A 12,435-nucleotide genomic window follows, 5' to 3' on the forward strand; every position below is an offset into this window, starting at 1 on the left:
TACATCTGGGAAATCTCGGTTTCCCCTAAGTAGATGAGATTTATTAAATTACTCAGTTGAGTATATAGGTTTTTTTTTAGTACCTTTGAGTCCTAAATGAGTCATGAGTCGTCGCTCTCTTGTAGCCCTGGCCTCTGAGTTAGTGTTCCACGTCCGAGCTCGACATTCCGCTATCAAGTTCTCTGGTGAAGGAGTGGTTTTCTTAGTAACAGTTTTCTGTGGAATGTTCTGATTCAAACTTCCTGAAGTTTTCCTAATAAAAAGTGTGGCTCCAACATTTGGCTGTGGACTTCCAGAGCTTGAATTTTTGGCCACCATTGTCATAAGGGCTGTAGTTAGAGAAAGTCAGACCGTTGTTTGTTTTCTGTTACTTTCCTATACATTAAAACATGCTTGTAATGAACATGCTAATAACAATTTCACACATATTGCTTGCGAAGTGATATTTAGTCCCCTATGTGAAGAAATTAACAAAAATGTTATTGGATCTGATGAAGTTTGGTTATAACTGTTTTTTGCTGGCCCTGTAGGTTCACTATAACTGTGTTTTACTGTGTGATGAAGTTTGGTTATAAGGAACTGTTTTGCTGGCCTTGGAGGTTCACTATAACTGTGTTTTACTGTGTGATGAAATTTGGTTATAAGGAACTGTTTTAGCTGGCCTTGGAGGTTCACTATAACTGTGTTTTACTGTACATCAATAGTTAGAAATTTTAGTTTGTCATCTTTACTTATTTCTCAGTAAATTTCTCATTCTAAAGAACATGCTTAAATTGATAAATCTAAATGTTTAAAATTTTGAAGAACATAATTGTCCTTAATCATTATTAACTTTAAGGCATTTGAGTTGCTCTGTAATAAAGGCAGGAATGACAATAAGATCGGGAAAAAAAATTGTACCATAATATTCAAAGTTTTTATTGAAATTTTAGATGCTTTACAAGAAAGTACCAATTTGTTTCAAGAATTTAGAGTTAGGCGTGATCAATAGAAGAATGTGAAGAAAGCTTGATGCCTTAAAAATACTTAGAAAACAAACATAGTATTTTCTCCATGTTTATTGCTTTGTCCACAGTATTTGTCCTTAATTTCGGAAATTAACACTCATTTTGCGATTTTTTTTAATACACATAATCAATACGACTAAGCCTTTTCTCAGGATTTTTTTTTTCGATATTGGGGAATGAGCACTGTACAGGATGTTTTATGGTAAAACAATTAAATTACAAAGATTTTCTGAAATTTCTATGCACATCATGCCTACTACAAAATAAAGATACATCTCGGACAAACTCATGAAGATAGATTAGAGACAACTGTAACATAAACTTACAAAGACAGACACAACTGTAACATAAACTGACAATGACAGACATGAGACACAACTGTAACATAAACTGACAAAGACAGACATGAGACACAACTGTAACATAAACTGACAAAGACAGACATGAGACACAACTGTAACATCAACTGACAAAGACAGACACAACTGTAACATAAACTGACAAAGACAGACACAACTGTAACATAAACTGACAAAGATAGACACAACTGTAACATAAACTGACAAAGACAGACACAACTGTAACATAAACTGACAAAGACAGACACAACTGTAACATAAACTGACAAAGATAGACACAACTGTAACATCAACTGACAAAGATAGACATGAGACACAACTGTAACATCAACTGACAAAGACAGACACAACTGTAACATCAACTGACAAAGACAGACACAACTGTAACATAAACTGACAAAGACAGACACAACTGTAACATAAACTGACAAAGACAGACATGAGACACAACTGTAACATCAACTGACAAAGATAGACATGAGACACAACTGTAACATAAACTGACAAAGATAGACACAACTGTAACATCAACTGACAAAGACAGACACAACTGTAACATCAACTGACGAAGATAGACATGAGACACAATTGTAACATCAACTGACAAAGACAGACACAACTGTAACATCAACTGACAAAGACAGACACAACTGTAACATAAACTGACAAAGACAGACACAACTGTAACATAAACTGACAAAGACAGACATGAGACACAACTGTAACATCAACTGACAAAGATAGACATGAGACACAACTGTAACATAAACTGACAAAGATAGACACAACTGTAACATAAACTGACAAAGATAGACATGAGACACAACTGTAACATAAACTGACAAAGATAGACATGAGACACAACTGTAACATAAACTGACAAAGACAGACACAACTGTAACATAAACTGACAAAGATAGACATGAGACACAACTGTAACATAAACTGACAAAGACAGACACAACTGTAACATAAACTGACAAAGATAGACACAACTGTAACATCAACTGACAAAGACAGACACAACTGTAACATAAACTGACAAAGACAGACACAACTGTAACAAACTGACAAAGATAGACATGAGACACAACTGTAACATCAACTGACAAAGACAGACACAACTGTAACATAAACTGACAAAGATAGACATGAGACACAACTGTAACATAAACTGACAAAGACAGACACAACTGTAACATAAACTGACAAAGATAGACATGAGACACAACTGTAACATAAACTGACAAAGACAGACACAACTGTAACATAAACTGACAAAGATAGACACAACTGTAACATAAACTGACAAAGACAGACACAACTGTAACAAACTGACAAAGATAGACATGAGACACAACTGTAACATCAACTGACAAAGACAGACACAACTGTAACATAAACTGACAAAGATAGACATGAGACACAACTGTAACATAAACTGACAAAGATAGACATGAGACACAACTGTAACATAAACTGACAAAGACAGACACAACTGTAACATCAACTGACAAAGATAGACACAACTGTAACATCAACTGACAAAGATAGACACAACTGTAACATCAACTGACAAAGACAGACATGAGACACAACTGTAACATCAACTGACAAAGACAGACACAACTGTAACATAAACTGACAAAGATAGACATGAGACACAACTGTAACATAAACTGACAAAGATAGACATGAGACACAACTGTAACATAAACTGACAAAGACAGACACAACTGTAACATCAACTGACAAAGATAGACACAACTGTAACATCAACTGACAAAGATAGACACAACTGTAACATCAACTGACAAAGACAGACATGAGACACAACTGTAACATCAACTGACAAAGATAGACATGAGACACAACTGTAACATCAACTGAGAAAGACAGACACAACTGTAACATCAACTGACAAAGACAGACACAACTGTAACATAAACTGACAAAGACAGACACAACTGTAACATCAACTGACAAAGACAGACACAACTGTAACATCAACTGACAAAGACAGACACAACTGTAACATAAACTGACAAAGACAGACACAACTGTAACATAAACTGACAAAGACAGACACAACTGTAACATAAACTGACAAAGATAGACATGAGACACAACTGTAACATAAACTGACAAAGATAGACACAACTGTAACATAAACTGACAAAGATAGACATGAGACACAACTGTAACATAAACTGACAAAGACAGACACAACTGTAACATAAACTGACAAAGATAGACACAACTGTAACATAAAATGACAAAGACAGACACAAGACACAACAGTAACATTGGCATTTAATGTGTCTTAAGTCTCTCATTAAAGGTGTTATTTCCATAAGATTAATATCATTAACTGGAGATTGTTTTTATGAAAAACAAATGTCTCCCCACAGGGTCTGACATTTACTTTTTTGAGCACTAGAGCAGTCGGGCTACTTCAAATGATTTTTACTAGACCTGACCTTACATCCACTAGCCCTGACCATCTGTACAGAAAAAAACTGATAGTGTCTCCATATTTAGATACTTATGTAACGTGTAGCAGTCATCCAGCCAAGTGTTGATCACGCTCGCTGTTGCTTAACTTGTGTGATCAAGAGAGACTCTACCACATCACTAGAAAAGCTAGCTCTCTAGCGAGGCAGTATAAGTTCCCTCTTATACTGTCCGCTACACTTACTTCCTATGACAGACGTTACGTTTGAACTAAACCTTATTTCATTGTCTAAAAAAAATCCTCAGTCTCGTCATTCAATATTTGATGCTTTTATTCTAAAACACATTTTCTGTTTCTTTAAATTCTATCCGGCTCGGAAATTCTTTAGTCCATTTAGAATAAAATGATCTCAACCGGTTTTTAAAATTTCTATTTCATAAGCCCTGCTTTGTTTCTTCCCAGCGTTATCCTTTTTTATTCTTGGGACATCTTTCCTTGAGGACGATAAGTTGTATTTGAATATAGAGACATTCCTGCACATACATATTGTATGTCAACACCAAAAAAATGGCTGTTTACGACGTAATTTATTAATTTGATAAACACTTCCTTATATCTAATTCAAATAAACTGTTTTTTAAAATGAAAATGTATTCAATTTATATCTATTTATCCGAAACATTACTTTACACACATCATCGAGTAGATGTCGTAAAACATCACTTCCGATAGTGACTTACTTATTAGAACTAAAAATAGATATCATATCATCACGCGGTTCAAAATTGCTCACAAACTCTTTAGTTATTTTTTTAGTTACACTAAAATATGTTAGGTTTAAAGTTTCTTGTTTATTTTTCAACACGACCACTCGGACTAGTAAATCGACATTTCACCCGACGGACCCATCATTTAGTAGACTTGGTCGGTCGGACGTGCCTTAGTGTCAAACCCTGCCCCAGCTCCCAAAATTGGAAGTGCTCCAAATGAATCCTCCTCCCATTAATGTACTGCATGGTATGGAGAAGAAAGCATGAAGACGAACATAAACTAAACAATATGAACTCTAATAAGCCACATAGGAGAAGTGTTCACAAACAAGAGGTACTGTGAGCAATGCTCACTAAGAATACCCCCTGCTTACCCCAATCTCCCAAAGGGTGTTGGTAATAGGTATAAACTACCTCTTTTCTGAGTGTAAAAAAGAAATGGCATGACAAACCGAACCATATTGCTACTTCGATGTCCAGTGCGCGTGACCTTTGACCTTTTGACCCCAAAATCGATAGGGAACATCTTCATCCCATGGGTAGTCCATATGTAAGATATGGTGACGGTAGGTGGAAAGGATAACACTTTAGAGCCCGAAAACCATATTGCTACTTCGATGTTCAGTGCGCGTGACCTTTGACCTTTTGACCCCAAAATCGATAGGGAACATCTTCATCCCATGGGTAGTCCATATGTATGATATGGTGACTGTAGGTAGAAAGGATAACGCTTTAGAGCCCGGAAACCATATTGCTACTTCGATGTCCAGTGCGCGTGACCTTTGACCCCAAAATTGATAGGGAACATCTTCATCCCATGGGTAGTCCATATGTATGATATGGTGACTGTAGGTGGAAAGGATAATGCTTTAAAGCCCGGAAACCATATTGCTACTTTGATGTCCAGTGCGCTTGACCTTTGACCTCTTGACCCCAAAATCGATAGGGAACATCTTCATCCCATGGGTAGTCCATATGTATGATATGGTGACGGTAGGTGGTAAGGATAACGCTTTAGAGCCCGGAAACCATATTGCTACTTCGATGTCCAGTGCGCTTGACCTTTGAAACCGGAAACCATTGCGTCTACAGACGGACGGACGGACAGACAGACGGACAACCCGATTCCAGTATACCCCCCCACAACTTGTTGCGGGGGGTATAACTATTTTACACTCGCCGCCCCTCAGATCCACTTTAACTTTAAGGACAACAATTGAATCCCCCTGTCCCTGCAAAATGTACATCTGCAAATGGTATTGAAGTATCATACAAAATTTCAAGTCTATAGGATACGTAGTACAGGAGAAGAAGTGTTCACAAGCTATTTTAACATCCTCCACCCCTCTTAGATCCACTATAACTTTTAGGAAAATAATTGGATCCTCGTGTCCCGACAATATGCACATCTACAAATGGCAATGAAGCATTGTACAAAGTTTCCATACTATCCGATAAGCCATATAGAAGGAGAAGCATTCACAAGATTTTGTGACAGATAGACAGACAGACGGAGAAACCATTCCCTACAATACTGTCCTCAGAAAGAAGCTTACAATCTCCATCTGGATTGGAGGTGAACAAGACAAACGCGCGACATGGTGGGTTCTCTTTGCAGTAAGTCTTTGCCTGGCTGAGACTGTGAACAGTGATCACACACCCCCACATAACACGGGATGACTGACAGGTGTAGTCAAACTGACCCGGAAAGTTTGACTGCTCCACCCGCCGATAATCGTCACTCTGTAATATATATAATATACAAGTCAAACATGTTAGAATATTAAAATGCATCTCGTCAAGTGAATATTACAAACATAATAAAATAATAAATGCAATTGAATAAAATAATTTGAATTTACTTTTACCACAGATGTCTTAAAGGGTCTTTAATAATAAGAGCAAGTCTACGCATGTCAAGTTCATAAAAGCTATAAAGGTTGAGTGATCTACTCCCCATAATCCTGGATCCCCACCTTTCAAATTATGTCATTTACAAGTTCACTTTGGCTAAAAGTTTTGTAAAATTCCACTCATACATGAAATATATTTTTGAAATTGTGCTCTTTCTGTGAAAGAACAAAATTAGAGGTTTTTTTAACATCCTACTTACGCTAGAGTACATATTATCAGGTAGAACACGATTGGCGTTTATTTCCTCCTGTCGATGCTGATCTTCATCCATTGGCACTATTTTCTGTTGCACTATTTCAACCTTGGCATGACCTTGACCCTGCCTGGACTCCTGATCTCCAACAGCTTGACCTTAAATACATTTGTCAAGAAAAAATTCTAAATACTTGGATTCACATACATCAATAACATCATCAAATAAAAAATTATCAATTTCACTGATGACTTAATAAATTATGTATGAACCTTTATGGTAAATGGATCGAATATTATAATGTCCACAAACTATAAAAGAATGTGCTAAGAGCATATCTTGTTACATCTAACATTGATGTTCATAGAAGGTGAATGAATTTTATCTTATTATATGCAGAATTTTAATAAGACAAGTATCATTGCAACCATGTGTTTTATCAAAGAAATATGAAAGGATACAACTGGGACCTTAATATCATTGGGTAATTTGTGTATTTCATTCCATTCCATTTTGTAAACAAAGTCCGCTGAACAGTGGAAGTTTATATACTAACAGTTTACCTATTTCTGTCTGCATTCCTTTAAGTTTCCTAATGATCTGATTGGCTGTTACATTTAGCAGGATAATGTTCTGTTTCAGTTCATTGATTCCATGAGAAATATGCGTGGGAGGGTTACTCAACAGCTGATGGAACAGCGAAGCCCCCACCTTCTGCAAATTGTTTTTGGCATTCCAATTCTTACAGCGACCATTTTCACATTGAATACCTTGAAGCAAAAAAAATAAACAAGTACTTGAATATTAAAGTCTTGCGATTGCTTTATAATCATTACACTGTTTTCTGAGTTGAATTTTATAAACTGAACTGAAATGTCATGAATGCAATATTTTGTTGTTTTACATGGTAAATGAAAAATATAAATTACTATATATATATACTATATATATATCAATCATATCTATGTAGTTGTCTATATATTCTACATATCTATATATATATATATATATATATATATGAAAAGGAAATCTGATGAAAAATGTATACAAAACACATACTTTAAGAGTTTGACAAAATGTTTTTGCTTTTTACATGGGCTAGAGAAGAAACACAGACTAGTAAAATTTCCGATTTACTGATGTGTAAGGTCACTATATTCTGAAGTTTACACTTAATCCTACAGGAATGTTTACTCTTAAATAACAATTCCGTACGTGCTAGTGACGCTGTAGGAATTACACAGTCTCCATCATTTCGACAAGTTTTTTCTTCCAAGATGACATCATCCAAATCCACCAGCTTAAGTTGGTTTAAACTTTTTGTTATCACAAAATCATTCATCTGTACTCCAATCAGCTCCACACTCCCGAGCGGACTTTCTTCTAAATACTTCAATAGCTCTGCCAACTGAATGGCAAACTGGAAAGAAAAAGATCAGTTACTTCTGGTAGTATCTAAATTTTTAAATAGATTTTTAATACAGGTAAACTTCAGTATCTCAAAGTCAAGAGGACCACGATTAAACTTCCAAGATATCTGGGGCTTCAATATAGCGAGGGTCAGGCTTAGAATTTAATAACAAGATATCTGGGGCTTCAATATAGCGAGGGTCAGGCTTAGAATTTAATAACAAGATATCTGGGGCTTCAATATAGCGAGGGTCAGGCTTAGAATTTTAATAACAAGATATCTGGGGCTTCAATATAGCGAGGGTCAGGCTTAGAATTTAATAAACTTTATTATTAAAACATTGTAACATATAGCTCAATGAATTTTGTATGTTTCTGTTTGTTATTTCACAGATGAAACATGTTCAATAATAAAATATTCAACTTTGAAATTTTTCTTTTATTCTTTAATAATTTCACCAGATTATGGTGAATTGAAGCCATATTACAACTTTATATTTCATTATCACGACTTTCTTATCTTGTAATAGCATGTTTTTCATCTCATTGTTATGACTTTCTGAAGTTGAAATCATGTCTTTTATCACATTATCACAACTTTTTAACTAGTGGGTATTGTTTTTTTACAAAAAAAACATGTCTCCCCTTCAAAGTTTGATTGTCTAATAACCGGGGCAACAATAATGAGTGCAAGCGTAAGAGGCAATAACAACGGCTTGCATCAAAATCAATGGGTCAAGGTAAAAAAAATTTGGTACAGTACATCTTGTCTTAAATATGTCTTCCATGTTGTAAGTTTGAAAACCTAATGTCAAAGGGTTCTCAGGTTATGGTCTGGACTATACTTTGATGTTAAAGAGTGACCTTGACAATGTAAGTAGGTTGAGGTAAAAAATGTTGGTGATGTGCACCCCCTCCTCAATATTGCCTTTCCATATTACAAGTTTGCAGTCTTGATGTCAAACAAATCTTAGTTATGAAATCATCAAGTTCTTTTCAAACATGACATTGAATGAAGAAATGGGTCAAGGTCAAAAATTTTGGTACAGTACATCTTGTCTTAATGTCTGCTTTCCATGTTGTAAGTTTGAAATCCTAATGTCAAAGGGTTCTCAGGTTATAGTCTTGACTATACTTTGATGTAAAAGAGTGGCCTTGAATGAAGAAATGGGTCAAGGTCAAAGATTTTGGTACAGTACATCTTGTCTTAATATCTGCTTTCTAAGTTGTAAGTTTGAAATCCTAATGTCAAATAGTTCTCAGGTTATAGTCTTGATGTAAAAGAGTGACCTTGACACTGTAAGTAGATGAAGGTCAAAAATGTTTGTGGTGTGCACCCCTCTTCCATATAATCTCTCCACATTCCAAGTTTAAAGTTTTAATGTCAAAAGGTTGTCAAGTCAGCTTTTGGCCTGGACTATATTTTGACATAAAAAATTGACCTTGACTTTATAAATGGGTCAAGGTCAAAATTTTTGGTGGAATTCCCCCTTTCCTCATTCCCCTTCTCATATTCTAAGTTTGAAGTCTTAATGTCAAAGCGTTCTAAAGTTATGGTCAATTCATGTTTTTCTTAATTTGACCTTGAATGAAGAAAGGGGTCAAAGTCAAAAATTTTGGTGCACTCTTCCATATCATCTCTCCATATTCCAACTTTGAAGTTTTAATGTCAAACGGTTGTCAAGTCAGCTTTTGGTCTGGACTATATTTTGACATTAAAAAAATTGACCTTGACTTTATAAATGGGTCAAGGTCAAAAATTTGGTGAAATTCCTCCTTTCCTCATATTCTAAGTTTGAAGTCTTAATGTCAAAGGGTTCTAAAGTTATGGTCTATTCATGTTTTTCTTAATTTGACCTTGAATGAAGGGGTCAAGGTCAAAAATTTTGGTGCAGTGCACCTTGTATCTATGTCCTCTTGCCACGTTCCAAGTTTGAAATCGTAATGTCAAAGGGTTCTCAGCTATTGGCCTGGACTATATGTTAACGTAAAAGATTGACCATGACCTTATAAGTGGATCAAGGTCAAAAGTTTTGGGGGTGGGCACCCCTCCTCCATACCATCTCCTTATGTTCCAAGTTTGAAGTATTAAAGTCAAAGGGTTTTCTAGTTAGGGCCTGGACAAAATTTGGTTGAAGAAGAAGAAGAAAAATGACAAAAACAATATGTCTCCCCTTTGAAGGGGAGACATAATTAAAGTTGTAATAATGACTTTTTAACCATGTTGTTATGACTTTCCATCTCATTATTATGACTTTTTCAAGTCGTAATTAAGAATCCTCACCTTCATCTAGTAAATTATTCTCACCTTCAAGCGAGTTTCCCAATGAGTGTATGACAAAATCCTTGAAGTGACAGGGGTCCCCGACTCAACAACCAGTAGCAAGCCCTTCTTCTTGATATCATAGTTTATGTTGTCACCACGGATACAGAAACCAAGTAAGCCTATGATGCCTGGATGTTTAAGGACAGACAGCAGAAGAATTTCCCGCAACATGAAATAGTTGCCCATGTTGTGACATTTATCAGCGTCGTAAACCGTCTTCATGCACTTGATCTTTGTTTCCTGATCATTTCCTTGGCTCTTGATCACTACCTCCGTGTTTTGAGGACGGATTATCGCACGATCTACATATTTCTTAGCACCCACTTTGATTGCTTGAGAGACATGAAGAAGATCAACGTCTTTACAAGAGAGACCACTGTCATAGCCGAGGTCGGAAAGCTGAACTTTGATGGTGTATGCCATTTCATCTGCATCTTTCGCTGTACCCCAGTTGTCTGGATATAAATCATACAGGAGACGTCGTAACTGCATGACTTTATCCTCGTCCATTAACGGAACATTGTCAATCAAAGATTCCTCTCCCCGCCGCACATATGGTTTGATTTTCCGTCGCAACTCCACCAAATTGAAGCGTTGTTTGTCATCGCTGCCATGTCCAGTGGCAATCTTGTCACTATTGTTTACCTGTTTGTAAGTTAAAATCACCCCAGCTATGCTAAATATTAATAGGAATGCTGTCCATCCTGAGCGATATCGTAATCTACACCTCATTTTGATCTGTAGCTTTCAGTCAAGTCATTATTGTTATACTGCCTGATCTGGAATTAGAAAATAATCATAAATGCCTGTACTGTAAATATAGATACCTTTGCAAAGATATAGATTTGCAAAATTAAGTCAAAACGCAATGACTAGATTTATTTTTGTGCAGCAAAATTTTGTGAATGAACTAGAATTTGCTGTAACACGTGCACTACTATATCTATGAAAACTTGACATGAAGCTAGGGTGATCCCTACCAATTTTGATAGGTATATTACACCATATATAAATGGTATGAAGTGAAAGTAAAAGAAAATTGTGTTTTCATCTAAAATCTATCATTTAAAAAAATAAAAATTTCTACCTACCTACCTACCCTATTTTTCAAGGGAGCGTAACAGGAACCACACATATTATTTTATTTGGTCTAAAGAGAAAACATCCAGGAAACTAATTGACCTACTTTTAGCTCTAAAACAAGAGGTACTGTGAGCAATGCTCACTAAGAATTCCCCCCCGCTTACCACAATCTCCCAAAGGGTGTTGGTAATAGGTATAAACTACCTCTTTTCTGAGTGTAAAAAAGAAATGGCATGACAAACCGAACCATATTGCTACTTCGATGTCCAGTGCACGTGACCTTTGACCTTTTGACCCCAAAATCGATAGGGAACATCTTCATCCCATGGGTAGTTCATATGTATGATATGGTGACTGTAGGTGGAAAGGATAACGCTTTAGATGGACAGCACCATATTAAACATACTACATCCCATCTGACGACGGGTATAAAAATCATGTATTGTAAAAGCAAATGCAGCAATCTAGCACAAAGTGCTGGATCGTACTGTGAGCTTTAATGACTACATGAAAAAGTAAGTGATAGAGCTGTCAAAATTTTTTGTCACCAATGCCATAAGTTCCTCTTTAAAAATGGCGGAGATCTTGCAAAGTAAGACCGTGGACTAAGATTGTGAACTTTCATGGATTATCATCCTAGTCTTGTGGTCCTCTAGCTCCAAAGTACAGTGTACCATTAAACCTATTGTTTAAGGAAGTGCAATGTTGATGAAAGGTAGGGTATTACTAAGATGATGTGTGATGTTATGTTTGTGTTTTGACGTCGTAATACAACTGTGGCAGTGACGGATCTAAATTAGGAGTTTGTTTTATGCAACAGAAAATACAAGCCTCTGTTTTATCCACATCTAGAAATCACAATCGCTCAAATTTATTTCCCAGTTTCAATTCCCAGACATGTCCAGTAATGTAAACCAT

At 36.0% G+C, this 12,435-nt stretch overlaps 1 protein-coding gene across 3 annotated transcripts in view; it reads right to left on the reverse strand.

Annotated features, from left to right (window-relative positions):
- Positions 1–12,435, reverse strand: part of LOC125661725 (uncharacterized) — a 73,599-nt gene that overhangs the window by 58,746 nt on the left and 2,418 nt on the right. For all 3 annotated transcript variants that reach the window (XM_048893885.2, XM_056152792.1, XM_048893876.2), the window contains exons 2-7: positions 10,417–11,213; positions 7,914–8,118; positions 7,262–7,468; positions 6,705–6,856; positions 6,148–6,334; positions 84–329 (exon numbers count right to left, since the gene is read on the reverse strand). In XM_048893885.2, the coding sequence (XP_048749842.2) occupies positions 84–329; positions 6,148–6,334; positions 6,705–6,856; positions 7,262–7,468; positions 7,914–8,118; positions 10,417–11,166 (1,747 nt within the window). In that variant the 5' untranslated portion in view covers positions 11,167–11,213. The remainder of the gene's footprint in view (positions 1–83; positions 330–6,147; positions 6,335–6,704; positions 6,857–7,261; positions 7,469–7,913; positions 8,119–10,416; positions 11,214–12,435) is intronic.

The sequence above is a fragment of the Ostrea edulis genome, chromosome 1 (assembly GCF_947568905.1).
Source record: "Ostrea edulis chromosome 1, xbOstEdul1.1, whole genome shotgun sequence".
NCBI lineage: Eukaryota > Metazoa > Mollusca > Bivalvia > Ostreida > Ostreidae > Ostrea > Ostrea edulis.